The 27988-nt window shown below is 40.4% G+C and overlaps 1 protein-coding gene across 7 annotated transcripts in view; it reads right to left on the reverse strand.

The window, feature by feature from the left end:
• Positions 1-943: 943 nt before the first annotated feature.
• Positions 944-27988, reverse strand: part of RALGAPB (Ral GTPase activating protein non-catalytic subunit beta) — an 81729-nt gene continuing 54684 nt past the window's right edge. For all 7 annotated transcript variants that reach the window (XM_059133217.1, XM_059133215.1, XM_059133213.1 and 4 more), the window contains 12 exons: positions 27697-27884; positions 25424-25530; positions 23709-23861; positions 21411-21620; positions 19240-19398; positions 15690-15855; positions 12742-12864; positions 11016-11152; positions 7880-7988; positions 7044-7122; positions 5722-5870; positions 944-5027 (listed from right to left, as the gene is read on the reverse strand). In XM_059133217.1, the coding sequence (XP_058989200.1) occupies positions 4834-5027; positions 5722-5870; positions 7044-7122; positions 7880-7988; positions 11016-11152; positions 12742-12864; positions 15690-15855; positions 19240-19398; positions 21411-21620; positions 23709-23861; positions 25424-25530; positions 27697-27884 (1774 nt within the window). In that variant the 3' untranslated portion in view covers positions 944-4833. The remainder of the gene's footprint in view (positions 5028-5721; positions 5871-7043; positions 7123-7879; positions 7989-11015; positions 11153-12741; positions 12865-15689; positions 15856-19239; positions 19399-21410; positions 21621-23708; positions 23862-25423; positions 25531-27696; positions 27885-27988) is intronic.

The following is a 27988-nucleotide window of genomic DNA, read 5'->3' on the forward strand; positions in this document are numbered from 1 at the left end:
CACAATTACAGGGAAGGCAGCTCAGAGAGTCACCTGTTAATGTCCCGTCAAGTCAGTGATAGGCTGGAGGGACAGCTCTTGGCAGAGGCGCGCACCCTAACCATTCTCATTGCTGTTTCCTTGGTTCCCCACACGTGTGGTCTTGGTAGGAAGGTGCTAATCAGGCTGTGTGGAACCCTCTCAAGCCAACCTTACTCACGGGGCAGTAGGTGGCTGGAGGATGACCGCCTCTGCGTCTCCCCTTTCCTGACTGCTAGCCCTGGCAGAGCCCGGATTTGGGGCAGGCAGAAGGTAAAGCTGCTTTTCTGTGTCCCTAAGATACAGGCAGCCGGCCCCTCGGTGATCACAAGCCTCTGTACGGCGGGTTTCTGCTGGCAGTGTTTTCATTACACAAGCCCTGTGATGACTTGTACAGTGGCAGAGAATAACTTATACCTATGGAAGTAATCAATTAATCGTGTATAAAAACAGCAAATCACTATGTTGTAGCCTGAAACTAATACAATATAATGCTGCATGTCAGTTATAATTCTGTTTAAAAAGTAATCTAACTTCCAGTATTCCATGAAACTCTACAAAACCAGTGTGAAGGGACGCCTGGGTGGCTCAGTTGGTTAAGCCGCTGCCTTCAGCTCAGGTCATGATCCCAGCGTCCTGGGATCGAGTCCCACATCGGGCTCCTTGCTCCGCAGGGAGCCTGCTTCTCCCTCTGACTCTGCCTTCCACTCTGTCTGCCTGTGCTCGCTCTCTCTCTGACAAATAAATAAATAAAATCTTAAAACAAACAAACAAACAAACAAACAAAAAAAAAAAAACCAGTGTGAAAACCCACAGATCTAAATTAGGAAGGTCAGGCAAAGCAGAGCACACAGCTCTGTTAAGAGCAAATTAGAAACACCAGTGTAAGTCAAAACCCAGCCTGTCACCAAAAGCACACACAACGTTATTAGATAAGAATCTCCTTAAAATTTAATTGACTAAATGTATTACATTCAATATTCCATGGGTTTCTTCTGGACAAAGGATCGGCATAAATACAAACAAGCCTCTGGGCCTTTTTCCCTAACTGATGAAGAGAAAACACAGGAGGCAGGGGACACAGGTACACCTTCGTATTTACATTTCGCCTTTACTTTACAGTTCAGTGCCAGAAATATTTACAGAAAATACAATAAGAAAAAGATCATGTCTTGGCAACATACCGAAATTCATACAAATTGTATATATGATTTCAAGCAAATAATGATACTGTTTATTTTTTAGCCACAACTGCCAAGCCCTTCAGAGGAGAAAGATGTTCTTGGTCACTGCAAGAGGCAAGGACTTGGGAAACTTGGTTTGCTTCAACAAATGTTTATTGGGCGCCTACTATATGCAAGGCACTGTGGAATCCCAAATTACACCTTTTCCCTCACCATTAAAAAAAGAAAAGCATCTGAGGAACGTGAGCTGATGCTCTGAGAAAAACACTATACAGTACATGGCTTCTTCAGCTACCGAGAACCCACAGTTTGATTCCACGCTGAGCGGGTGGATTACCTCCAATCTCTCCATCTCAGGAAAAGAGGCTGTCACGGAAATCCTTAGAACAGACCATCTCATTCAACTTACTGTTTCATGTAAACACATAAATCAAATCTTTTCAGGAAGATATAACATGAATGGGTTTTAAAATGCTGAATGGAGAACCACTGCCAGCAGGAGTGTCAAATTACCCCCAATACATCTTTACTATCTACCTCAAAGTGGGTCTTTGAGCAAGGCTGATTTCCACCTTGGGTAAAGTCTTAGCTTCCAACGGAAATAAATGCTCCCAAAGACGGTCTCTCTGAAAATCACTCCGGAGAGCCTCACAAATGCTTCCCCACAGTAGGCAGAAAGTAACCGTTCATAAAGGCCTCATATACACAGCCTGCGGGCAACCAACATTACTGGCCAAAGACGTAGGTCTTTTCTATTTGTAAGGGAGTCCGGAGGAGAATGGGCCACCCTGAAATCGAGGACCAGGAAATGGAGGACAGCACGCACGCACGTGGCTGTGTATGGCCAGCGCAGGAGGGGGTGAACCTACCACGTAACTATTCCTTTCAGAGGGCCAGTGCCAGGTAGGAGGAGGTCTTACGAGGAAGCACAGGACAAAAGTGGGAGCTGGCTGACCAAGAAAAAGTAAAAGCCTCCTCACTGTCGTCAGTGCTCCCAACCAGAAAGGAGGAGGAAAGCTCCGATCTCCTGAATGGGAAAAAGGACTACAAGGGGCTACCTGCCTCTGTCCCTTGGGTAATGCTTTCCTTGTCACCGAATGCCACACTCATCCACCCCCTGAGAATACCTGTCACATGCAGCTACTATACTGTTTAAGCCACAGACCAAAGTGGTCCAGGCTTCCCTTTGAAGGTTAGGAACACATGCTACCAAATTTATCAAGTGGACTACTAAAGGTTATCACTAGGGACTGAATATGCTCCTCTGGCATTATTCTACTTGAAGTGATTCTAGCAAAGGCAATTGGGTGAACTTAGTGACCATGAACTCAAACCCATACTAGTGAAAGGTTCCCAGTGTTCTTACCGTACTCCCTTTTTAGGTAAATGTTATTTTGAGCAGAAGGAAGGGGCACCTCATGAGGTAGATGTACCCCTATGTTCTACTTGTGCTGCACACACTGGGATCTCACGCCTTCGGGGGCTGCACAACTCTGCATCGATCCCTCCTTCCCTGGGAGATCATAGGCTTCCAGATTACAAACTGCATTCAACACAGTTATTCACTTCTCAGTCAGGAGAATTACAAAGCGTTGCCAGAAATGAGAGCAAACGGAAGGATCAGGAAGCCTACCCTCAACACGCACATCACAGTATATTTTGCTGACAGTAAATCTGTGCTAAAGGTTTTATCTGAAGAATCACACTGAGGAAGCACACCTACATCAGTTATTTTTAACCTCTGGAATGTTATGAGTTGCCTATTGACTTAAGCCTTCTTTGTTCAAGTCCACCAGAAAAAAGGCCCATTTTTCCCATGAAATGTCAATCTGGAATTTCCATGAAAGTTGTTAAACTTCACTTTACACCTGCTGAGTTAATAAAATATTTTTAGAGTAGAATTTGCTCATCTTTATCCTACACCCCTACCCCCATGCTACCATCTGGAAACATCAATTTATTGCCCAGATTAAAAAGAAAATCAATCATTCAAAAATACCATACCCTGAATGGAAACAGGAGTCACAGGAGGAGGAGGTAAGCTTTACCTGAGCTTAAAACAAATATGAAGGAACGGGTACAGCAAACTTAAACCCAAGAGTTGCTATGATACCCAAATTTCTTGCTCATAGATGACAAAACACGTACTTTTGGAATAGAAATATCTGCACAGGGAACTAGGCCCTACATTATCCCCTCAATGAACTCCCCAAACATCAAACCAAACACACCATCGCAGCCCTGACCTACAGTCTATTGACTCCAGAGTTCACATGGAAAACCACCCCTAAAACAGCTGTGAGCACTCCTCTTTGGACTTCAAATGTCACTTATTTTCTTAACATAAAATAATCTTAATAAAGAAGAAAGCATGGAAGAACAGGAGAAATGAGCAGTGTATACTCTAGCACTGTAACAGGAATCCTCGGAAGGTTGCTCTGGGTCTGGCCACTTCAAAATATTTATCCCTGGCAGAAAAGTAGCAGTGAGGTAACAAATATTTCCAAAACCCGGGCAGGGATTTGTTGTGCCTTTGGCTGGCAAAAGTCCAGAAAACATGATAACAACAACCATTTCTAATAGCAGTCACCCTAGGGGGTGGTCACTAATGTTTGCCAATTACGATGAAATCCAGGAGCGCCCTCGGAGAGATCTGAATTAGTAGCGTTGAGAGGCTGTTTCCTGAACCCCAAATTAGAATCCTTCATAAACGACTGCAGTTTCCTGCTTGGTCCTGAAATAAGAGTCAATGGATGAAACCAAGTAATTTTCAACCCTTGTTGCGAACTTCCATTTCTTAAAATTTAACCGAGGAATTACGAATGCTTAGCCTGTCATCCTGTCCCAAGCCACACAGCAATGGAGAGAGTGGAGGCATCACTGCTGTCTCACTTTCTAACCCCAACGCCACTTGTGTGCTCTTTAAAGGACAGAGCCATGCCTCCAATGTAGATCTGCTCCTGGGCTGCCCAGAAACTGAGGACTTCAGAGAGATCTGTGCAGTAATGAGGACGATAACTTTGTGAAAGGTGGAGAGGAAACATGAAATATTTTAATGTCAGGCTTCTTACCTAAACAAAACACATTTATGCTCATTTCTGTCAGGTGGACAGCTGGACGACAAATAAACTTACAAGTGAGCAGAAAGCTGAGATTTCTTTCCTTCTCCTCCATGCTATCATCAGCATGAGTCTTTGAATGTCCTGGAAGATTCTGAGACAGATTTTAATTCTGAACATAACCTCCTAAAAAGTGAAGTATAAAACTATCTTCAACTTCTAATTTGCAAATTTGATACTACCAATGCACGTGTTTAACTGAGATGCAGGAAGCCTTTCTCCTCAAAAGGCTTATATTTAACTAAAATTGTCACTTTTAAAAGAAAGTTTATGGCTAAAATGTATATCATCATTACCAGCAGGAATATGATTGTGTCTGGGAGCCCATTTCACTAGAAAGCCAAAAGTCTTCTATCAAATGGGTTTATAATGTGTTTCTTCTATTCTGGTGATTAAACAGTAAGCTCTTGGGGAGTGATTGGTTTTTCTTTTTACAGTGATCACCTATCCAATTGTTTTGCTCTGATACCATAGCCCCAAAATGGAGTTCAAGAGTCCTAGACAGACAGTGTCTAAGAAGTGCAGTTCTTGAGTCCAACCTCCTGGAAAAGTGAAGTATAAAACTCTGGCTCCAGCTGCTTATTCCGGTACTTGTTGACGATGTCTGTGATTTTCTGTTTCCGGCGGACATGTGGTGGACTGTAGGAGTCACTCTCCAGTCTCTTTCTTCTACAAATATTAATTACAGTCTGCCTTACCAGAAAACCTTGAAAAAACAGAGGGTATTAAATTCAATGTGAGTAACGAGCTGTCTAGGTGAACTATCAGTATTCAAAGTGAACTACTCTCTACAAAGTCAAACCTAGTTCATTCCATGTGCAAAACTTCCCATCCCTGGAGAAATGGACAACACTCTACTGAGACAAAACTGCTAGAAGAAATAAACCAGGGAAAGCAGAAGTAAATCTGGTCTGACAACCCATTTTCCTGCCCTGGATTATAAACAGCTCTCTGATTTTCTAGGCCTGGAAGTTCGTGAATTATAGTTCTACATGTACTTAAGTAGACGAAGCACAGTTAAAAAAGAACAAAACATGCTTCTTAGTTAACAAGAACGTTGGAAATTTCTTTTTTTTCTTTTTAGATTTGATCTGAGAGACAGCAACTGCGAGAGAGAGAATGAGCAGGGAGAACGAGAGGGAGAAGCAGACTTCCCACTGAGCAGGGAGCCCGACGTGGGACTTGATCCCAGGACCCTGAGCTCATGACCTGAGCCAAAGGCAGACACCTGACCAACTGGGCCATCCAGGTGCCCCAAACCACAGCATTTTCTACATGTAGGATCTATTAAGTAATATCACCATTTCTTTATTTCTACTTCTTGGTTCATAAAAATATTAAAGCAAATAAATTTTAAAAAAGAGAGAAACCTTAACTCTGGCCACATGTGAAGGCCTTACCAAGTGCTCGCCTGCTGACAATCATCCCATCCACAAGCGGGATGACCATGTTAAATTTTCCAGTGGCTCCTTGAATTTTTATCCGGAATAATCCAGTGTTTAAAGGGTGGATAAAGATGACAGGAACTTCTTTTTCAAGAGTGGTAGATCTTAAGAAAAGAAAAGAAAACTTTTTTCACCCCAACCACATAAAAGCTGAAGTTCTCCATGTGTAATTTAAGAAAATTAAGGACACTTGATGGCAAGCTTGATGTAGTCTGATAGGACTCAACATGTCACTCCGCTCAGAATCCTCCTTCTGGGAGCCCACGTTGCTGCACCCCACCCCAAACCCCCATTAACACCTGGCCCTAATGCCCATCACTGCAGTTGGGCTTTTCAAACTAATAAAAAAAAGGGCTTAAAAATGCGTTTTAAAACCACTAGGGACACAGGGTAGAAGCAAAGGGAGAGGAATCTCTGGGGGGGGTAGATCCAGCAACCAGCTGTGGGACTTTCACTTAGTTCCTCCTTCTTGTGGGGAGCAATTCATCTTACATGCAATACAAATCAGGTTATGTAACTTGATATCAAGGGCAGATCTCTGATGTATGAAATAAGGTTGGCATCTGGGGTCAGAAGCCTGAGTTCAGATCACCTTCTCTTTCATTTACTGAATGTGTGATACTGAAGAATAATTTCTATCAGCCTATTTTATTCCATTTGTAAAACAGAGATGATAATGGCACTTCTTGTGAATTGTTTTAAAATACCTATTTAAACCAAAAGCAAGCAAGCGAGCGAGCAGAAAGTCTTGATACTATAAAGCCTATAGAGATACATTGTTACTAATTTTAGAATCTAATTATACCCTTTTATCCTTTTTGTGTATGAGCAGCTAAAATAGGAATCTTACTACTATAATAAGGTTAACATTACATTTTACTTAGAAATATTTCCCCATTAAATAGCTCATTTAGTTAGGACATTTTAACTATCCAGAATGTTTTGACCAATTTAACTCTATTACTTCTATCTAATACTGGCAGTCTGTGTTACAGTCTTCATTAATGCTTAACTGCTCCCACCTATTCATTTTTCTCTTTGCTGCAGATGAATATAAAATAGCAATTAATTATGCCATTTTAAAATGCCTGTTAATTTATCACCTTGTGCACGTATCTACCAACTTCTTTGATTTTTTTTTCCTTATGTTCATTTCCTATTGCCTCCATCCCTTTTGTTTTTTTATCTTTATGAAATCACAACTGATATACTGTAACGAATAGATTTTTCTATGCTTCAAGACATGCTGGTGAGCCTGACACAAATAAAGAGTGTACCTCAGAGAAGTGCTACTGTTTGCAGTAGTTTCCACACCAGTACTGATCTCTGTCAGCAGGTCTGAGAGGGGAAAATTTTCTGGAAGAAAGTAACAGCATTACAATTAATATCTCCCTCATATTTCTAAAATAAATAGTATGCAATCTAATTTCCTCATCTCTTTATACAAGTGTGCAATGAATATATGGATTGTGATATCCTAAAATACATAATCCTGACCATTCCTACCAAAAAGAAATCTCCCTCAAGACAAATTTTAGCTAAGTGCATCTAAAGCTGAGTATTTATAGAACATGATCTGTGGTCTTCGAGAGCTTGGTTGGAAAGCAATGATCACACTTTTCCACAAACCCTGAGCTGGATGAGATACTAGGCTAAGCATGCATTTCTAATGCTCTTATGTTGCTTACATAAAAGTCATGAGAAACTTACCCACAGCAGAATTCCTAAGGACAAATTAATCTTTACACCAGAACTAGACAGTAGGGTTCATCCAGAGGGGAGGGAACTGTTCCCTCTTCCCCTTTCCAGAGGTCCTGGGGTGACCGGGAGCTACATGGAGTGGGACCAACTCACAACAAGCCATTCACTGTGACATCGAGAATAGCTGAAAGTTTTACATCCACTAGTCTCATCAAATCATCACAACTAGGAGTACTCTAAGGCTTAAAGAAATTGAGTGAGGGGTGGAGCTGGGATGCCGACCCAGGCTTGCTGAACTCCAGCGCCAGCTTTTGGCCACCACACCACATCTGTGCTTCCTCTCTTCAGACATTCAGCAAGTCACTGTCATTCTACAATAATTTTACTTATGGACAAAGTCCTTATACAGTACCTATATCATCATAGCGCTCCACCCAGACTACAGAAACTCTGGTCTCAGGTCCAAGGGGAGGCACAGGGCGACCCTGAGGAAGCTTCTTCATTCTGGAACTGGGACTAAGCTATATGAGGTAGAGAAAAGCAGAACAGGAAAAGGGGGAGGGAAAAAAAGAAGTGTCTTAATAAAATGACCCAACCACATATTCATCAAGCTGCCCAGTGAAATCACTTCAGAAAAAAAGTAAAATATATTTGCATAAAAGCTCTTTTTTGACTCCTGTTTATCAAGTCTCAGCCTAGAACAAAGAAACAAGGGTCTTAGATTTCCAAAGAAGATAAGGAATACTGACCAATTATAATTTACATTAATAAAAATTAAAACTTGGTGGGGGAGTTGCCAGGGCGGCTCAGTCGGTTGGGCATCTGACTCGGCTCAGGTCCTAATCTCGGGGTTGTGGGATCGAGCCCCATGCCTGCTAGAGATTTTCTCCCTCTCCCTCTGTCCGCCCTTCCACCTGCTAGCGTGCACTCTCTCTCTCTAAAATAAATGGATAAATAAAATCTTTAAAAAATTTGCAGGCAATGTCTTAATGAGGGCTTCAGAGGATTTGAGTCTATCGATTATCTTCTGCCAGTAAGCAGAATGCTTTCCTTACCTCAGCAACGTCACTGGTTTGCCTGAGGATCCTAATCTCTAAAATGTCCCATCAGCAAGTTACTTCTAGTTCTCATTTCTAGGCCAGAGGTTTCCTACTGCAATCTAGGCCAAAAAAGTCCTTTTCCTTGTCAACAGAATGAAAAAAAGAGTTGCTTGTGTCTTTGTTATCATGCAATCTGCTTCTGGCTTCCCTGCCTACCTGATCGGCATGAAGTTTCTCTGAAAGGCTAGCAGGCCTCTGCGACTCCCCTTTAGCAAACTGGCACTGAGCAACACCACTGTGAGGGCATATAGTAGGGATGAGTTTGTGCTAAAGCCCTAAACAAAGCTACGTGGACAAAAGAGAGAATCTCATATCTAAGTTGAATTTTAAAAATAAAACTGCTTTATTAGCACAGAAATATACCTGTGTTCGGATGACATAGCCCATGGCAATTCCCCTAGATTCTTATTTCCATTTTTGTTTGTGTTCTGGCAGTCACAGAAAATGGCTGTGACTAAGAGATCTTCCCCAAAGCGGTGGCAGACACCAGCCACACTCAGAGACCCATTTTCTTACCATGGCTCCTAGTCATTTCTGAATCTGACTTTAGCCCTAGATTTAAAGGGCTCCTATGGGGTGCCTGGGTGGCTTAGTTGGTTAAGCATCTGCCTTCAGCTCAGGTCATGATCCTGTAGTCCTGGGATTGAGCCCTCTATCAGGCTCCTGGCTCAGCGGAGAGTCTGCTTCCCCCTCTGCCCTTCCCCCTACCATGCTCTCTGAGCACTGAGCAACACCCTCTCTTTCTCAATAAAATCTTAAAAAAGGTGGGGGGCTCCTGTGATTAGGTCAGGCCTACCTGGGTAATCCCTTTTGATTAACTCAAAGTAACCTTAATAACTATACCCACAAAATCCTTTTTGCTGTATTACAGAACATAATCACAGGATAGCTCATCATATTCACAGGTTCTACACACACAGGGGGAGGACATCATATGGGGGCAGGAGTCCCTGGGGGTTATCTTAGAATTCAGCCTAACACGGTGGCCTTTTTTCCTATAACCTTAATAAACTCACTCAGCAGATATAGTAGATTTTTTAAAAAAGATTCCTCAGGGTTTCTACATATATAATCATGTCATCTGCAAATACAAACAGTATTACTTCTCCTTTCCAATACTTATGCACTTTATTTCTTTTTCTTGTCATATTTCCCTGTATAGGACTCCATGTTGAATGCAAGTGGTAAGAGCAAATATTCTTGTTTTGTCCTCCATTCAGGGGGAAAGCAGTCAACAATACTGTATAGTATAACCTTAGGCTTCCAGTAGAGCTCTGTCTCAGGTTCAGAAAGTTCTCTTCTATTCAGAGTTTGCTGAAAGTCATGAATGAATGTTGAATTTAAAGTCAACTGCTTTTTCTGCATCTATTGAGATAACATTTTTATTTTAGATAGTAGTGTAGAAATTAACAAAGGGAAACCTCACTAAAGCTGGAGGCTAGAAAAAGGAGCCATGCCATGCAAATGCAATTACGTGAATAACTGTCCATTATAGATGCCAACAGAAGAATCATCAACAGGAAAGAATAATCAATTACAGGCCCCACCACGAAAAGAAGTACATGAAATCTCCTGCCAAGAAAACCTCTGCTTTAATCAAGTTTACATTTCTTTTGTCTTTCTATTATTTGTTACAAATCAATCTTCTCACATTTATGAAAGGATCCCATACCCTCCTATCACTCACTTGTCCACTTTCCAGTAAGGATGAAGAGGTAATATGAGAAGAAAACAAAAATAAAGACATAACATCTACTCATATGGCAAGAAAAATCATATAAAAGTAAAATGCTCCCTTCTTGCAGTGACTGCTGTGTGTCTCACTCATTACATCTAGTCATACACTGGGCTAGTCTCCAAAGTGCTACCATTTGTACAGAGTAGACTTAAGTTGAATGTTGCATGATTAAAGATGTGGAACATACAGCTGCTGTTGTACTTTTCTTTATTAAGGTTTATTTATTTATTTGAGAGAGCAAGAACTAGCGTGTGCATGAGTGGGGAGAGGTGGGGGGGGTGCAGAGGAAGAGGGAGTAGCAGACTCCCTGCTGAGCATGGAGCCCAATGCAGGGCTTGATCCCAGGACCCCAAGATTATCACTGGAGTCAAAGGGCAGATGTTTAACCAACTGAGCCACCAAGGCACCCCACTACTATTGTATTTTTAATGGATATTTCAGGGACCAGATAAAAACTTAAGCCTGAGAAGGAATGGGTACCAAAATGGCCAAATCAAGGAAAACAACAGAGGCTGTCTTATTTGTCTACTTGCTGTAAGCTGGAAAAAAGAAAACTGTGAGAATTTGATTTTAAAAAATTAAGATACTAATGAATCAGTACTGCTACCATTACTCTCTACGTTACAGTTAAAAGGTGACTAAAGGCATGATTCTATAATTACTCCCACTGCATGACAAATTTTCAGAGCTCTATCAACAAAGTTACTTACCCGCTGTGAGGAATTAAGATTGTCTGTGTGATTAGGGAAAAGCTCAAGTGTCAGGGATGGCTGTTTTAGAATTCCAGGCATAAGATCCATATTTGAATCACTATCTTGGTCCGAGATGTTACTTTCCAAAGAATCAGCTATAGAGTAAAGAAAAAAATCAATTATATTTACTATCTCTTTAGAGAAGTGTTCAATTATGCTAATTGTCTAACCTAAGTCACTTAAGAGAAGTAATACCTCTAGACAAAAAAATTGGTAACTTTTTCTGTAAGGGGTCAGTAAATATTTTAGGCTTTGCTGGTTATGTAGGTCTCTATGGCATATTCTCCTCTGCATTTTATTTACAACGCTAAAAATGGGACAACTGTTCTTAGTGGTCTGATTTGGCCTGTGAGCCATAGTTTGTCAGCTCCTGTGCTACAGTTAACTGAGGTAGGACCAGAAAATATTTTGACTTTTCAGATGCAGAATATAGGCCATCTGGTACTCTCTGAATTATTTTGATTACATATTCAATCATGTAGCATGGTACCAAGTGGCACAGGGGCATTCCGAAGCCACGGAGTACCCAGTCTCTGTGATTAAGAAGTGATCTGATTGGAGACAAGCACACAGAGTCAGAAAAAACAAACAAAAACAAATCTCAAGAAACCGGAGGAGGAGGGGCACAGTCAGCACACAGGGCATTTCCTGATAAGAGGTGAAGACCCAACTGTGGCAAATGAAGTATAAGGACAAGGCTCTAGCTCCGCTATGCAAACAGGCTGGGCTAGAGATGAAGCAGGGACTCAACTCAGAGAGGACAAATGGGGCCTGGCTTCTGGAATTAGAGTAGTAGATCACAGTCTTGACATGAAGGCAAACAGCTGCTAGGGATACTGACCTAGACCATGAAAGCTCTCTCTTGCCAGGTACACAACTGGCCGGAGAATATAAGACAGGGGTTGGGGCCGGGGGCATTGGTGTAGGAAATCAAAGGCCCAAGTACAAAGGTCAGGAGGCGACCAGCATAAGGGCATGAGAGAAGTCATTAGCCTAGAGATGAGACCATAACGTGTGATGTATATAGCAGCCCATTCTACAGATGGTCTCAATGAAGATGAAAATTTTCTACCTGCTGCCTGGTCAGGCACAAAGAAATGGGCTTAATTTGGGAGGTGCAAAGGCTCTTGGCAAGATAAGACTATGGGTTCAGACTGGGAAGTAATAATCACTCCTGATCCTTTGAAGAACAGGCTTATTTTGCCACCTTTTCTAGGCTGTGCAGTTTCTCCTACTTGGTGTCAGAAGATCAGCCAGATGTATCTTCCAATTGTAGAGAATCTTCCAATTGTAGGATTCTCTGAGGTTCCACATAAGACTCTCACATGGAAAGAGGCAAGTAGGTGGGGAGCTCATTCATAAATAGAGAAAAAAAATGAATAAACTGGAAAATAAGCCTTCCATATATTAATTTTAAAAAGACAAAAAACAGGTTGAATGGGTCCCCTTCTCTACTTAAAGATTATTATGAGAGGTTCAGTCTACCCTGTCTTTAACTAGTGTTCTTAAGAAAGTTAAGAAGAGCTAACATCCTATACCTCTGCATAATCTCAATGCTATCATGCCTTAGAAGTTAAACAATGACTTAGATGACTTCAGAATATCTCCCAACGCAAAAATACTGCACAAATCAGTGAATACAAAAATAGATTTTAAAACAGCACCATACAAAAAATGCTCTTACTTAAGGACTCCACAGGAGAAGGAACTACAAAAGCTATTTCCGTAAGGGCATCGGCATAATACAGCACCTTCTTCTGTCCATTGAAAATGCTAGCCCCAACGTCTTCAGAAGAAATAACTTCATCTAGGAATGAGAAATACTACATTATTGCTCCAAAAAGTGGGAAAAATCAGTTGCATCCTGCTTCATGAAATTTTAACTGGTTAATAAAATGGAAATCAACAGAAGGCACATTTCCAGCAAGAACCAATGAGTGTTTAAGAAGAATAAACTTTAAGTGTTCATTATATGTCTTTACACTAAATTTAAATGATAAAATCTTAAATTCACAGTTTCTGAAACTACTCTAAATTAGGCTACTTCTGATTAGCAAAGCCTTGAACTCATCTGTATGAGGCAGATTATGAAAACAGTTTTTCGGGAAGAGGTAATAATCCAAAGGAAGACAACTACCACAAACCTCTGAACAGAGTTAGGGCAGGTGTCTGTGTGTTTCATACTCTTGCTTTCAAGGCATTCCTGTCTCTGGTCTCTCTCTACTGCTCCTCAGCTCTGCTTCTGCTCCACCTTCCCCAATGGTCAGTGACAGAACATAAAATATACAGGCATTCTGAGTAATAGTATCTGCTCTATGCCAGCAAGAACGAATGAACAAAAGTAACATTCCTGAGAGCTAGTATAGTTCTCAATTAAAACGAACATAATGCCCTACCAGTAATACATAAAAGACCAACTACAACCTGAAAAAAACTGGGAAGAGGAAATGAACAAGTAGTTCTCCGGAGAGAAATAAAAATATGAAAAAATGCTGAAACTCAATCTTAATTAAAAACAGAAAATTGGGGCGCCTGGGTGGCTCAGTGGGTTAAGCCGCTGCCTTCGGCTCGGGTCGTGATCTCAGGGTCCTGGGATCGAGTCCCGCGTCCGGGCTCTCTGCTCGGCGGAGAGCCTGCTTCCTCCTCTCTCTCTCTCTCTGCCTGCCTCTCTGCCTACTTGTGATCTCTCTCTGTCAAATAAATAAATAAAATCTTTTAAAAAAAAACAGAAAATTGGGGGGGCCTGGGTGGCTCAGTGGGTTAAAGCCTCTGCCTTCGGCTCAGGTCATGACCTCAGGGTCCTGGGATCGAGCCCTAGATTGGGCTCTCTGCTCAGTGGGGAGCCTGCTTCCTCCTCTCTCTCTGCCTGCCCCTCCATCTACTTGTAATCTCTGTCAAATAAATAAATAAAATCTTAAAAAAAAAAACCAGAAAATTTCTCAGCTAACAGACTGGTAGATATCTAATGTTGGTGAGGATGTGGCACACAGAAGTTTAGACCAGAGGTTAACAAACTTTCTCTGTGAAGGACCAGTTAGTAAATAAGGCTTTGTAGGCCAAATGGTCTCTGCCATAATGACTCAAGTATGAGAGCACCACAGCATGAAAGCAGTCGTAAACAATACATTAACAAGTGTAGCTGAGTTCCAATAAAATTTCATTTGCAAAAATAGGATGGGCTGTAGTTTGCCAGATCCTGGTTTCGACACTGGGAAGGCACATTGCATCTACTATAGTAGACACTTTGGTTATTGCCCCAACACCCACCCCGTCCTCCTGCATTCTGTAGCAGGTGTGAACTGTAAGTGAAACTGACTCTTCATACAGGTTGTACCTTGTCTACAGCTCTCTACCAGTGTCAGTCCATCTTTCCTGCCATAGCAACAGGTCTGGAGTGGCCAAATCACTGCGTATCTCAGGACCTGGGTGTAGGGAGGTACTGAGACCCAGCTAATCTCTCCTCTTTGGGCTAGGGTTGGTATGTGAATGTAAAGCCTGGAACGGCCTTTCCATACTATGAGAGAAGCCAGGCTAGGGACAAAATCGATATACGAACAGTAGAGCTAAAGGAAAATTGCAGAGAAAGGGAACAGGGTGCTGGTTAAATGACAACAAAAATGTACACTAAGCTCTGGAATTTTAATTTACATCAGATAATAAATGACCTTTAAAATATAAGCCAGTTTGGGTCAAGTTTTCTATTACTGCAACCATAAGCATCCAATGATACATTCATCAAATTGAAAAATATGCATATTCTTTATCAGTTTACTTATAGGACTTAAATATACTCAAGCATATTATTAAAGGATATGTGGAAATTAAGATTAGAGTATATCCCCAAATAGTTCCATTCAACCTTGACTGAAATCAGAAAAAAATGACAGGTCACAAGTCACCATGGTATTCAGTGGGAAACCTTGAGAGAATACAATGTGGTTAACAGAGCAACTCTGATAATTCAAAGCACTGGACACAGGTATCACCCACTTCAGAGATAATATTAACTCTCCAGTGACCTCAGGAGCCCTCAGAACAAAGAGCCAGAAGGGGCAAAGGTCTTAAATTTAAATTTATACTTGCCCTGGTATTTATTATTCTGATTATAGTTCCCCAAGAAGATTTGTAGATATGGGCATGAATCTCTCCAAGATAGTCAGGTGTTTACTACAAAGGCTTTTATATAATGTCCCAAGAATGTAACCTTTAATGATAGCCACGATATCTATAAAACACACCTATTAACAGAAAACTGTACTGGGCAAAATATACATTAGCAAACTTGTTAGCAAATAAATCTTAATTTATTACAATACTGTTATACAAAACAGAATTTGTTTACTCACAATATAAAAGGGAACTTATTAGCCTTGTGATATTTAAGCCATGAATTTTGTATTAACTACCTTTATGGGTCTATAATTTTTTCCCCATTTACACAAAAGACATCTGAAAGAATATACAAACTAGTGTTAAGTGGCCTCTTGTGAGGGGTTGAATTAGGGGAAGAAAAGTTTTCTTTAAGATACCTCTGGTTTGTTTCTTTGTAAAATAAGACTACAAACTTATAGTAAAGAGGGAGAAACCAAGAGTAACAAAACAAGGAAAAACAATGACCATGATGAGTTTTACCTTGTTCAGGTCCTTCGCCATTATCACAACTGTTAATAGACCAACTGGTGGAAACATGCCCAGTCCAACCCGGGTGTCTGCCCACATCTACTGACCAGCCAAGGGAAAGCAAAAATTCTAGGAAATGTGGCTGAACATTTCTGGAAGATTCCACATTCTTTAAAATCTGAAATACATACCAATCATCAGCCATAGTGAAGGAAACAAAAGAGCATATCAAAATAAATCTTGAAAATAAATAAATAAATAAATCTCCATAAAATCTGTTAGCTTTAAAGTATCTGACAAATTAAGTCTAAGCTCAGAATAAACTTGGGAATACATCCCTTTGGTTAAAAATGATGCTTCTAGTTAAGACAGATTTGGGTTCAAATCCTAGCTGGGCCTTGGGAAAGTTTCTTAACCTCACTGTTATAGTGTCTTCAACTTTAAAGTAGGGATAATAATGATGTTTGCGAAGAGTAACTGCGATAATGCAAGTAAAGACTTTAGCTTCCCCTCTTGCAAAACAATACTGAACCAGACAAGTTTACTTAAAGTAAATTAAAACTGCAATGTCCCTGTTTTCACAGACTTTACTGTCTGGTTAGTGAGATACATTACACAGGTATGTGATTATTTTATTACACATCATAAGAAAGGATATAAAAAGTACAAATCTATTAAAAATTCAATAAAGATTAGGTATAATTAACAAACAAGCGAGAAAACATCCTTCTCCGAGTCCATAAAAGAGAATGCAGCCATTCCAGCAAAAACAGAATGACCAGAAGGTTCTCCCTTCTTCACTAAATACAAGATTTAATACCTGGGCTTTTTACTTGTCTCAAAAAGAAAAGTCCCTAAAATCATAGTTTTATGATTCCCCCTCCAGGGGGCAACTGGAATCTCTGAAGACAGTTCTGTCATCGCAGCTTGTGGGGTGCTACTGGCATCTAGTGACCTATTTGTAGGACAGCTTCCATAACAAAGAATTATCTAGCCAAAAACAGCAATAGTACTGTTGTTGAAAACCCTATGCTAATGGAAGGAAAATGAGAAATCCTCTACAAATTATAAATGAAAAGGGGGGAATGTATCAAAATCAGCAAGGGAATATTTTTTTCTTGAATGTTTCACTAAACTTTTAGTTTAGTAATTATAAAAACATTTAACTTTTATTTCATTTTGTATTCAATGTTATCTCCCTTGTGAGAATAAATGACTAAAATTAATAAGTGGTTTATCTGAACTACAGTTCTTAATCTAAGATCATTTAACCTATAATCTAATATCGGTAATATTAAAAAAGTCTGCAGTATGAACTGCATATATAAAACACATAAGCAAATCACACAACATGAAAGCAAAAAATAAAAGGATCGCCTAACACTGAACACAGCAACAAAATCAGCATACAGAGATTTGAGGCATTCTTGAATTCAGAGAGGGGTGAGCGGACACTGATTCTATAGGACCAGGGAAACATAAATCTGCCACCTGAGCAACATCTTAAACATGAGATTCTCTTAGACCACTGCAGACTTTCTACCATCAGCAAAAGTAGGATCCTGGAATCACTATTCTTAAAACTCTCCAAATGACAGTGATGGAGTCGGTCTACAAGTCACAGATGTGGTTCATCAGTGCTAATCTATTCAAGACCATACAGAGGCCTGAGCAAATCAACATATGGGGTGTTCCCTCTGTTACTTGTCAACCCACTGGGTCAAACTTGCCAGGCCATCACATCTTAAACACTTGTTAGAAGTACCTTATGTAGTTCACCCACAGCCCTTCACAGTCCTGTAAGCGTAAGGAAACTGATTTGACAGCCACTTCCAGTTTTCTTTCAATTAAAATTGTTATTCAGAAGTGGAAGTCTTAAATAAACAATTTCTGAAAAATTAGTCAGGATACAATAGATGAGCAGATTCTAGTCGCCCTGGCTGGCGACTAGAAATTACCCTAAAGCTATCCTGCGGCTAGGGAAGGTGGGGCTCAGACATTCTATAGGAGGCTGCAGACTGCGCGATGCTCTCATCCCTCTCAGTGCCTAGAAAGCTAAGGAAATGGAATTAGTTTAAGAACTATCTCAACGGTCTGTGCCTTCTTTTACAGGAAGGAGAAAAATGACCCTACTATTGTCATACGAACCATGCATGAGACTTCTTCCAAATAAATCCCCAACCTCTGCAATCAACCCCATTCTCAGGTTCTTTCAAATACCTGGAGTCCACTAGTCTCACCTCCAGCCATCATAAGCCCACATGAGCCCAAGCTCCAAGTATACTGGAATCCACAGTGAATTTGGTGAAGATGGAATTCTCTCTTAACCTCCAGGGCCATTACACATGCTACGACTTTGTTAGTAAAAATCTGCTTTTCCCTTTTTACCCACTCTCAATATAACCACAGATAACAGCTAAAATATTTTCCTCCTAACCTTCTCAAAAGGAGGTTAGGTTTTCCTGTTGATGGCTCCTATAAAATGCTTCTAATTAGCACACTTTACTATGACTGTTTCTTTAGTCATCTGTCTTCCCCTTTAGACGGCAGTTCTGGAATGTCAGATACCTTGCAGATCTGTTTACCACTACAACCCTGGCACCTAACTGACCGTGGACACTTAATATTTAGTGAGTCAATAGCATGAGGTGAGAAATCTCATATTTTCTAATAGTTCATCATTTATAATAAATCTCATAAATCAATCTCATTTTCTAACAGTCTACCAATTATCTAAAATAGTGCTTCTAATAGAAATATACATTTTGTGACTTTGATAAATTTCTTATGGTGTGTTCAATTTGATTAGCTACCAGTGTTACAAGTATTACCGTAAAATTCTGAGACCATGTAGTCATAGTGCCCTGTACATCTAATACTGTATTTGGTAACTCTTCCTTTGGCCCTTTCCTAGTCAAAAGTTCGTAGATGCCTGCCAATTCCATGTTTCAACTATTCATTTCCAACAGATGCTTTAACTCCCTTGTCATTTATTCTCCATTTTCCCATTATCCTTTATCTTATATTTCTTCCTACTTCTCCTACTCTCTTTGATACATGCACCAACTTAAGTCTTCTTTAACTTAAGTTTTACTTAAGCCCTCCGCTTCTGTCCTTATTTCAGGTGTTCGTCTCCCCACTGGACGCTATGCATGCCTCAACTGAAATTATTTGCTTGTGAAATTACCTGCAAGGTAAGCTCCTTGAGAGGAAAGACTGTTACTCATTTCTATACCAGGCACTGAAGATGCTCAGTAAATATCTGCTGCTGTTTTTCACCTTAAGCTTTTTGTGGTTAACCTTCTGTATTTCAGTTTCTTTTGAATCCGAATTCTTTAAGGGGAAGAAAGACACATTATGGCTCCTCTCTACATCACGTTCTTTTGAGAGTCAAAAGGCTTAGGACTCTGAGCATCACGATTTTCATTAACTCCATTCTGAACTGGTTCACAGTCTTTAAGCATCATGTATAACCTACCTACCACTATGGATAAACACAGCCAAGTAAAACTTTTTAACATTTATAGCATAAAAAATTATCCCCAAAATGCAGAAATCTTACCTCCTGGTTGGTTTTCTGACCTGGTTTCATATAGAAAATAAAAACTGTGTCAAAGGGACGACATGGCAAGAGATCCAGATACCCAATGTCATCAAAAAATCCAGGTATCGTGGAATCGAGTGCAATAAGGTGAGGAGGTAGGCGACTATTTGCAGGTTCCTACCACCAAAGGAAGAAAGGAGAAATTATTATCTCTTTTCATTATTCTAATTATAAAAGCAATACTTGCTCATAGTTTAATATATGTAAGTAAAAAAATTATAAAGTTGGCAGGAATAAACACAACCATTATCCTAAACTAGAAAAACTATTTCACATTCTTGTATATTTCCTTTCAACTATTTTTTTGTCAAAGACAACTGAGATCATACTATGTATACAATTTTTTCTTTTCTTTTCTTTTTTTTTTTAAGATTTTAGCACGCTCCCCACCGAGCAGAGAGCTCGATGCGGGACTCGATCCCAGGACCCCGGGATCATGACCTGAGCCGAAGGCAGAGGCTTTAACCCACTGAGCAACCCAGGCGCCCTGTATATAATTTTTTCAAAGACAATTGAGATCATACTCTGTATATAATTTTGAATCCTATTTTCTCTGTAATCTATCGCACTTTCTAGTAAAAAATAAATTTCACAGGGGTGCCTGGGTGGCCCAGTCGGCTAAACAGCTGACTTGTTTTTAGCTCAGGTCATGATCTCAGGATTGTGAGACTGAGCCCCACCATTGGGCTCTGTGCTGGAGCCTGCTTGAGATTCCTTCTCTCCCTCTTCCTGTGCCCCTCCCCTGACTCGTGTGAGCTCAGAGTAATACTCATACTCTCCACCACCAACTCACTTTTCTACAACTCAGAACATTTTCCATCAACGTGCTGAAACCCCAAACCAGAAATGTTACCTTTGCTTTCCTAAAACATTGACCCTAGTAGCTGCTAGGGAGTAAGAGCAGAGACAACTTCTGTAATGAGCAACTTCTTCCCTGGTACACTTCAATTGTGCTTTTCAAAACAAAGTGGCCTTAGTACAAACTCTAAATCCACCTTAGGCAAGCTATTTCATATTTTTGAGCCTGTTTTCACATCTGTAAAACAGGGATAGTAGCACTTTCCTTGTAAAACTGTTTTAAGGATAATGGAATCAAGAATAATGGCAAGAGGGGTGCCTGGGTGGCTCAGAGTAGGCTAAGTGTCAGCCTTCAACTCAGGTCATCTCAGGATGCTGGGATCTAGTTCCACATTTGGGTCCCTGCTCAGTGAGGAGTCTGCTTCTACCTCTCGCCCTTCACCTCCCCACCTCCTGCTTGTGCTCTCTCTTTTTCAAATAGAGAGGTTTAAAAGATTTAAAGATTTAAAAAGACTTAAAAATCTTTTAAAAAGGAGGAAGACGAAGAAGAAGAAAAATGGCAATATCTGGGCCCTGACCGGTGCTGTCAGTAGAGTATGTGACACTTGATCTCAGGGTTGGGAGTTCAAGCCCCATGCTGGGTGTGGAGCCTACTTAAAGAAAAAAAGAAGAAGAATGGCAATATTTCTCTTCCAGGCTGACTGGCCGTGCTCTAAGCACTGCATGAAATATCTCATGCAGCCTCACACAGCCACAGTGTGGCGGGGACTTTCACTGTCTCCGTTTCAGATGAGGAGCTAAGACTCAGAGACATCAGGCAATTGCCCAAGACCACAAGGTTGGCAAGCACTGGTGTCAGGACCTAAACCCAGCCAGTCTGATCTTAGAACCTGCACAACATAAGAACTTCTCGGGTCACAAATACTTGTTACTTTTTAGAAGAGGCATGAAAGAGCAGAGCCCACTGTAGCCTGTACCTTCAGTCATAAACGTTGATAGAAGATTTTTAACATTCTTGTTCTAATTATCTGTAGATTTCATTTATACATGTGATTTGGGCCCTACACTACTCAGCAAATTTCAGTGCTAGGTGTATTACCAAAGCAGCCCCCTCAGACGGGGACTGTCCCCTCAATCCAGAAGGATTCATGGTTGACAAACGGTCTTGAACTTGCAGAGTAAAAACTACAGTGTCACGGAATTTCATTGACTTGCATGCAGGATAAGATTTATTTATTTAATTCCTTCTGTTCTCATAAAAATGTTTTGGCTATCATCAACTCCATGTTAACTTATGAATATATTTACTCATAGAGGTTTAGGAAAATTACCTTCAGTGCTTCTAAGGACAAAAATCCAAAGTGAGAAAGGAAGAGGCGTGCTGTTTGGAATTCCTGGGCAGGAGGTGGAGGCTTACAATCCGTAACTGGATCAGGAAAACTTCTCTTCCGCAGTTCTTCCTCACTTTGTTGTTCAAGATGTACTTCATAAGCAATCTGCTGGGTCATGCCATTCCTTAATTTTTCATGTCTTTCTTCCAACTGAAATAAACCAAATATTTAATTTTTTTGGAACTATCAGAAAAGTAATAGGATTAATCTTAATTTAAGAATAAAAATAAAGCTTTAAGCAACAAAGGAAATGCAGATAATTTTCAGTGATGAACAGAGTTTCAATTCAGTAGAGAATGCAACCAAGCAAACACGTTTCAAGGTTAAAACAAATACCCAAAAACTGTAAATGAAACCATTCTGTCTCTGCTTCCCCTCAAATGGGCAAGAAAGGGGTAGGGGTTGTTGCTTCCACTCCCTCTCCCTCACCCTGTAGCCCCTCATGTTCAAAGTCCTCATCTGAATGGATTACTCCACTAGATTCAGAGAATCTCTCCTACCCCCTGCTTCGCTTCTGCTCAATCCTAGTCTAACTCTATCCTCTGTGGTGAGCAATGATCCTTCCAATAGCCTGGCTTGTATTTCTATAACCTCCTCAACCCTCACAACTTTGGCCGTCCACAAGAACACTCTGTACCTCAGATAAGCTGTACTTTCACGAGCTACGATGATGAGATTCCCTTCTCCAACCACAAGCCCCCTCCTGTATCTCTCCCACACCTTCACTCGCTTTCCCACCATTGTGGGCATTCAACCCCTCCTCATGTTGTCCCAGGCTAGTAGTATCCTGGCTTCATCTATATGCCAACCAACCCACCTCACCCCCACCAAATCTAACATTTTGGTACCCTCTTCTAAACATACAAATGGCCATTATTCTTCCATATTCTTACACCACTCAAATTCTTTACTTAATGCCTCCAGATCCCAAGGACTTGTAAAGAAGACAGTCAGCACAGGAAGTTAAGTAATTTCACTACAGACGATTCTATTTAACCTGGGCTGGGCTGCCTGGCAATTTTATGAGCTATCTTTTATTCCCTATTTCATTGCTAAGAACTAAAATTAAAATTTACATGAGCTCCTTCAGTTTCTCTCCTTTCCACCTTCAAATGTCTCTGAATCTCCACCTGCTTACTCCTTCTCTCCTGTCTTACCAGAAATATGGTTTTGCTATTTTTTTAAAGAGTCACTCAGACTCTTATTCGATTACTTAGTGCTTTCCTAGCCCATCTTACAGTGTTAGCAGACACAGGCCCTTCTCCACTGCTTCCTTCCTTTCAGCCTCTAAGCATGTTCATATTCCTCACATCTATGAGTTTAAAAAATAGAAAGAAAAAGTAAAAACTAGCTTTGCCTTGCCTTAGCTAGGCCATTTCCTCATGCTGTTATCCACTTTGTACCCTTCTCTTAACTGCTAACCGTGTAGTTTACATGCACTGCCTCTCATTAACCACTCATCCCGCAGCCCCTTACACTAGTGTCACTGACTTTGGACCTGCTCTCAAGGGTCACCTGCACATTCATGCCAAAATCCAGAGGTCTCTACTTAGCGCTCCTCCTCCCTGATCTCTCTGCCTAGAGTAAGCAGCCTCCATTCCAGCCCTATTCTCTCATGCCCTGACATACTTCTGCCCCCTGCTTCTTAAATGTCTCTCCTGATCTAAGATACCTATTAGTTAATCTAATTATCTAAATCTAAAACCAAATACATCTTTCCCATCTTGCCAAACCTGTCCTCTTCCAAAAAATTCATATTTCTATAAATAGCACTGACATCTCCTTTGTCACTCAGCTTCAGAATCTAAGTTCTTCAGTTTTTTTCCTTCTCTAATCAACTGAAGACTGCTTGGGTTTATCTCTATAGTACATTCCATGTGTTTCAACTTCTGCTATTAATCAGGTAGTCCTTCCTTTTCCCTGCCTGGATGGTCATCCAAATCTCTGAATTGGGTTTCCCTTCTCCAAATGCCCTCCAGAGTGCGACCATGTCTCCATCCTGCTGAAACCTACCACAGTCTGGCCCAGATGCCTCTCTAAGAGAGGTCCAGGTCCTTTGAATCAGCTACAAACTACACTTGTCTTACTACTCGGTAACCTGGATGACAGAGATCTAAGTCATCTTATGAACCATCTCCAGTAACATCAAAAAAAAAAGCAGAGTCTCAACCATGGCAGTTGTTCAAGAATGTTTATCATCATTCCCTTAACAACAGCTGAAAAAATGACTTATCTTACTTCTTCAGTGACAATTTCATGCAAATCTGGAATGCTCAGATCTGCTTTCACAAAAGGAATCTTATCCACCTCTTCAGGAAATGGTCGATGTTTGACAGTATATTTAAATCCAACATCATTTTTAGGAACTGGACGAGGTTCAGGTACAAAAAGCTGTGAAAATAAAACAAATAAATAATGTTATGTGCATTACATTTGGTGTCATCTATAATGACACACACTTTCCTGTTCTCTTAGATGCCTGTTTCCCTAGGATTACATAACACTGGAACTCAGTAAGAATCTGCAAATACCACTGTTAACACTAAAGGTAAACAGCCCATGTACTAGTGTACTCTTTTATTTTTACAAAAATGTTCGTCATTTTACAGATTTTGTGACTTATGGGTTGTATATCTCTAACGGCCTCAGGCCAGAATCTCCAATAAGTGGTAAACCAATGGATAAGGCAGTTCAGAACTTAAGGCTCAAATCTCCTTCTTTTCCAAAGGTTCTCAAAACATCCAATATAAACAAGCAGAAATTTGGGTCCCCTGGGCCTCTCTAGACAGTGAGTCTAACTGAATACCAAATCTAGATGCTCATGGCTCCACATCCCTGCTTTAATATACATTAACTGTGTGGCTTTTGTTTTTGCATCTGAAAAGTGCAAATATCCATCATCAGGATATTGTAATGATTAAATAAAAATGTACAAGATACATATTAAAGCACCAAGAGATTTTAATTCCTTTCCCAATCTCCTTCCTACTGTCTTTAATGCTAATTTACTGGCTTACAGTGCTGACAGAATGTGATCTGCATGACGCCACCAAGCAAAAACAGTGGTGTGCTCCTCACAGGGCAGAATCACAGTTCATCTAAAACAGACACCTAGGATGTTAAACGATTTTAGACACATGCTCCAATTTTGTGGCTGTCTCTCTTAAATGCTGGTGACACATTTAATGAAGTCATGTTTTAAAGAAATTTTATAACGTAAGTAAAAGCTTCTAATGTTGTAAGTGAAAAGAACAGTATACAAAAAGGACTCAAACTCCACTTAATATTACCGTGTACAGAAAGGAAAAAATGATTGTAAAGAAATCTACTAAAATACTTAGTGACTACATCTGGAAAGTCAGGGTACAGATGACTTAAAATTTCTTCCTTATTATCTGAATTTTCCAACCTTCTCCCATGAGCAAATTTTATTCACAAAATTACAAACATTACAAAGAAAATAAACTATGCCATCCCAAATAAGATTTCATTAAATTATACAGCATATTAAAAAATTATAGGGCATATTACCAATTATACAGGAATAAATCATATAAAAACAACATGAAACTAAGTCCTATTGCCAGAGAGATCAAATTTTTTTCCTATATGGCACATACCTGAGTTTTATTACATTTAACATAGCATAAAAAAATGAGGCCATGGCTCAGAACAGTTCTTAATCATAAGCAGATTCACAATCACCTGGAAAGCTTTTTGAAAATATACCTGTCACGAAGATGTCTTTAAAGATTAATTTAGTGGATGTGGGAATTATGGGCTCCTAAGATGATTCTGATGTCAACCAAATGACTGAACCCTGGCTATGATCAAAAATATTTACCAATGAACTTTGTTGAGATGTTATCTAACCTTTAAATCATAACATACAAACACTCACACGCACACACTCACTCGCTCCTAGTCACTTCCCTGTAATTTCTAATGGATACCTTCTGATTTGCTTTTGCTCCTCTGGGTAAAAGGCAAAGTTGTTGTGCCCAAGCAAGTCTTCCAGACATTCCCCGGACCAGCACAGTGACAGAGGGGAAAAAATCATCTAAAATAAAATATTGGTGTAAAAAGTTTTTATTTCAGACAACAACCATTTAAAATACACGTGTTATCAACCACTAATAATCCAAACCCAGCACAGTGTTTGAAAGCTACAGTGTTCTTGTCTGTGTGCTACCTCTGCCGTTTCTGCCATATCCACATACTGTAAGTATTATTATCTTACTTTGTATCAACCACCTTCTTTTTTAAATTTAAATCTATTCAAAAAGGAAACTGTGTATCTTTAAGTGGAAAACTGTGAGTTTTGGTGTGCTAATAATTTATTTTTTAAACACATATTTAACAATTAATAAAATTATGTTCATCAACGTGTTGACTAACACCATCTCACATGCCTCCAGTGGTACACACATTTTTGGCAGTCCTAGCTAATACTCTTAGTCCAGAAAAACAGACTGGGTGTCTGCAGTGCTGCTGCTGCATTCCCCCATGCCTACTATGTACTGCTATCCACCACAGGCAGTCCCTGTTCCATCCCAGGGGAAGTTCAGGGGCAGAGAATTGGGCAGGGAGAGGGCAATGGGGAGAAACTCAGGATGGACTTCCCGAGTGACCCAGATCCTCCTGCTTATTCCCTCCTTTCGTCCTGGTATGGGAGTTAAACTTTTCAAACTTCTCTTTCTCACTTCTTCTGTTACTAATTATAATAAACTAACAAAATGTTCTTAGAAATCTATAAAATCCCAACTATTTATATTTTTAATACACTTCCAATGCAGTGAAATTACTAGGAACGAGAGTAGGTAAGTTCTAAAAAATCTGGAAGAGGGCTAACACTTACCCCTCAGGACAGGAAACCTAAAGGGAACACTGAGATTTTAGACTCCTTAGGAAGTGGCCTGGGAGTAGAAGGCTGGAGGAGTCATGAATAATAAGCACAAGCCAGGGAAAAAAGTGATGCAAGCCCTAGGTCTGGGACAGGGAAGAAAGAAGTGCATGCAGGGAAGAGTTGGAACTAGAACTCCTGGAGCTGGGAAATGATTGAAGGCCACATCTGTTTTACATTAAAGTCTTCGTACCTTACCACCATACCATACAAGGGAAACCTGTGATGGTATTCATTCATTTCTGAACTGTAGGGTAGTGTAGGACACTAGTCCTGGTCACACCTCACGCTTCTTGAGTAACCCTAAGTCATATATATCCTCTCTGAGCCTCCATTTCTTCACCTGTAAATGAAGAACAGTGGGAGACTCCTTGGACTCTCTCTGCCCATAGGTTCTATAACCTTCGCTTTCCCGGAAATAAGGGTATCTCTGAGAACATGTTTCTTTTACATACTGGCTGATTCCAATAGCCATCAGAAAAAAAAAAAAAAATGTACTCTGAGTAGCCTGGGTTGCAAGTAGTAGTCATATACCTTGAGATACATTACAGTGGGGCGGGGAAGGGGGGGGAGTTGAGGAGGGAACAAGTGTATGCTGTGTCAATGGAAAACCATTTAAGCGTTTTCTGGAGGGCCTGGCATGGTGAGATCCATACTTGAGGAAGACTATAATGGTGGCAGCAAGTAGGACAAGGGTAAGGATAAGACATTTTGGAACCAGACGAGGGGGGAATCAGACCAGACAGGAAGCAACTAAAATAATCTCAGTAAGAAATAATAAGGCCCTGCATTTGGATGTATTGGGAGGGATGCAGAGGAAAAAAAGATGCAAGAGTCACTGGTAAGCAGAAACTTGGACACCAATTACGGAAGGGAGAAACATGAAGGAGCAGGCCAAGATGACTCCTCAAATTTCCCACCTGTTTGGGTGGCACAGATAGCTAAAATACAATAACGGGGAGTGAGGGCCACAAGAGGAGAAGGGCAGGATCCAAAGTTCAAGAAGAGTAATACAATTTTTATGCACAGTACAAAAGAGAAAATATCCCACTAAAATAAACTTTTTATAGAACTACAGAGCTCCTTTCTGGTATTCAGATACAGACAAAGAGTGTCTAAGAGATTCTATTTAATATGTGTATTCTATTTTCTGACCCTCTATTTTTCAGTTACTATTATCACACAGCTAGGAGACATTTTGACAAATGCAGAATTGTGTGCATTTGTAGCCTTTTCCTTCTCTATTCCTGGAAACAGCCCGAGAGTAGCACTGATGAACATGTCAATTTAGCAGTGGAAAAGGCCCAAAGTGCTGAAACTTACTCTGTTCATTTCCAAGAGGTTGCTCCAGCATTGCCAGGATGACACTGTTATCCAAGACAAAGTACCGGAAACTATGCTTGTTTATGGTTGGCAATCTGGAGTATTTAATCAAAGTGGTCTCATTCACCAGACTACAAGGAGAGGCAGGACCACTGGGTGAAGGAAATGCTCCAAGCAACTGCATAATACTATGGAGAATGCAAAAGATAACAGTTAATCCCCAAAGCAAAATCTTAAGTTTACCTCATGCATCAATGTGGCTCTTTGAATTTTAAGTGACCACAGCCATGCT

Source organism: Mustela lutreola, chromosome 9, assembly GCF_030435805.1.
Source record: "Mustela lutreola isolate mMusLut2 chromosome 9, mMusLut2.pri, whole genome shotgun sequence".
NCBI lineage: Eukaryota > Metazoa > Chordata > Mammalia > Carnivora > Mustelidae > Mustela > Mustela lutreola.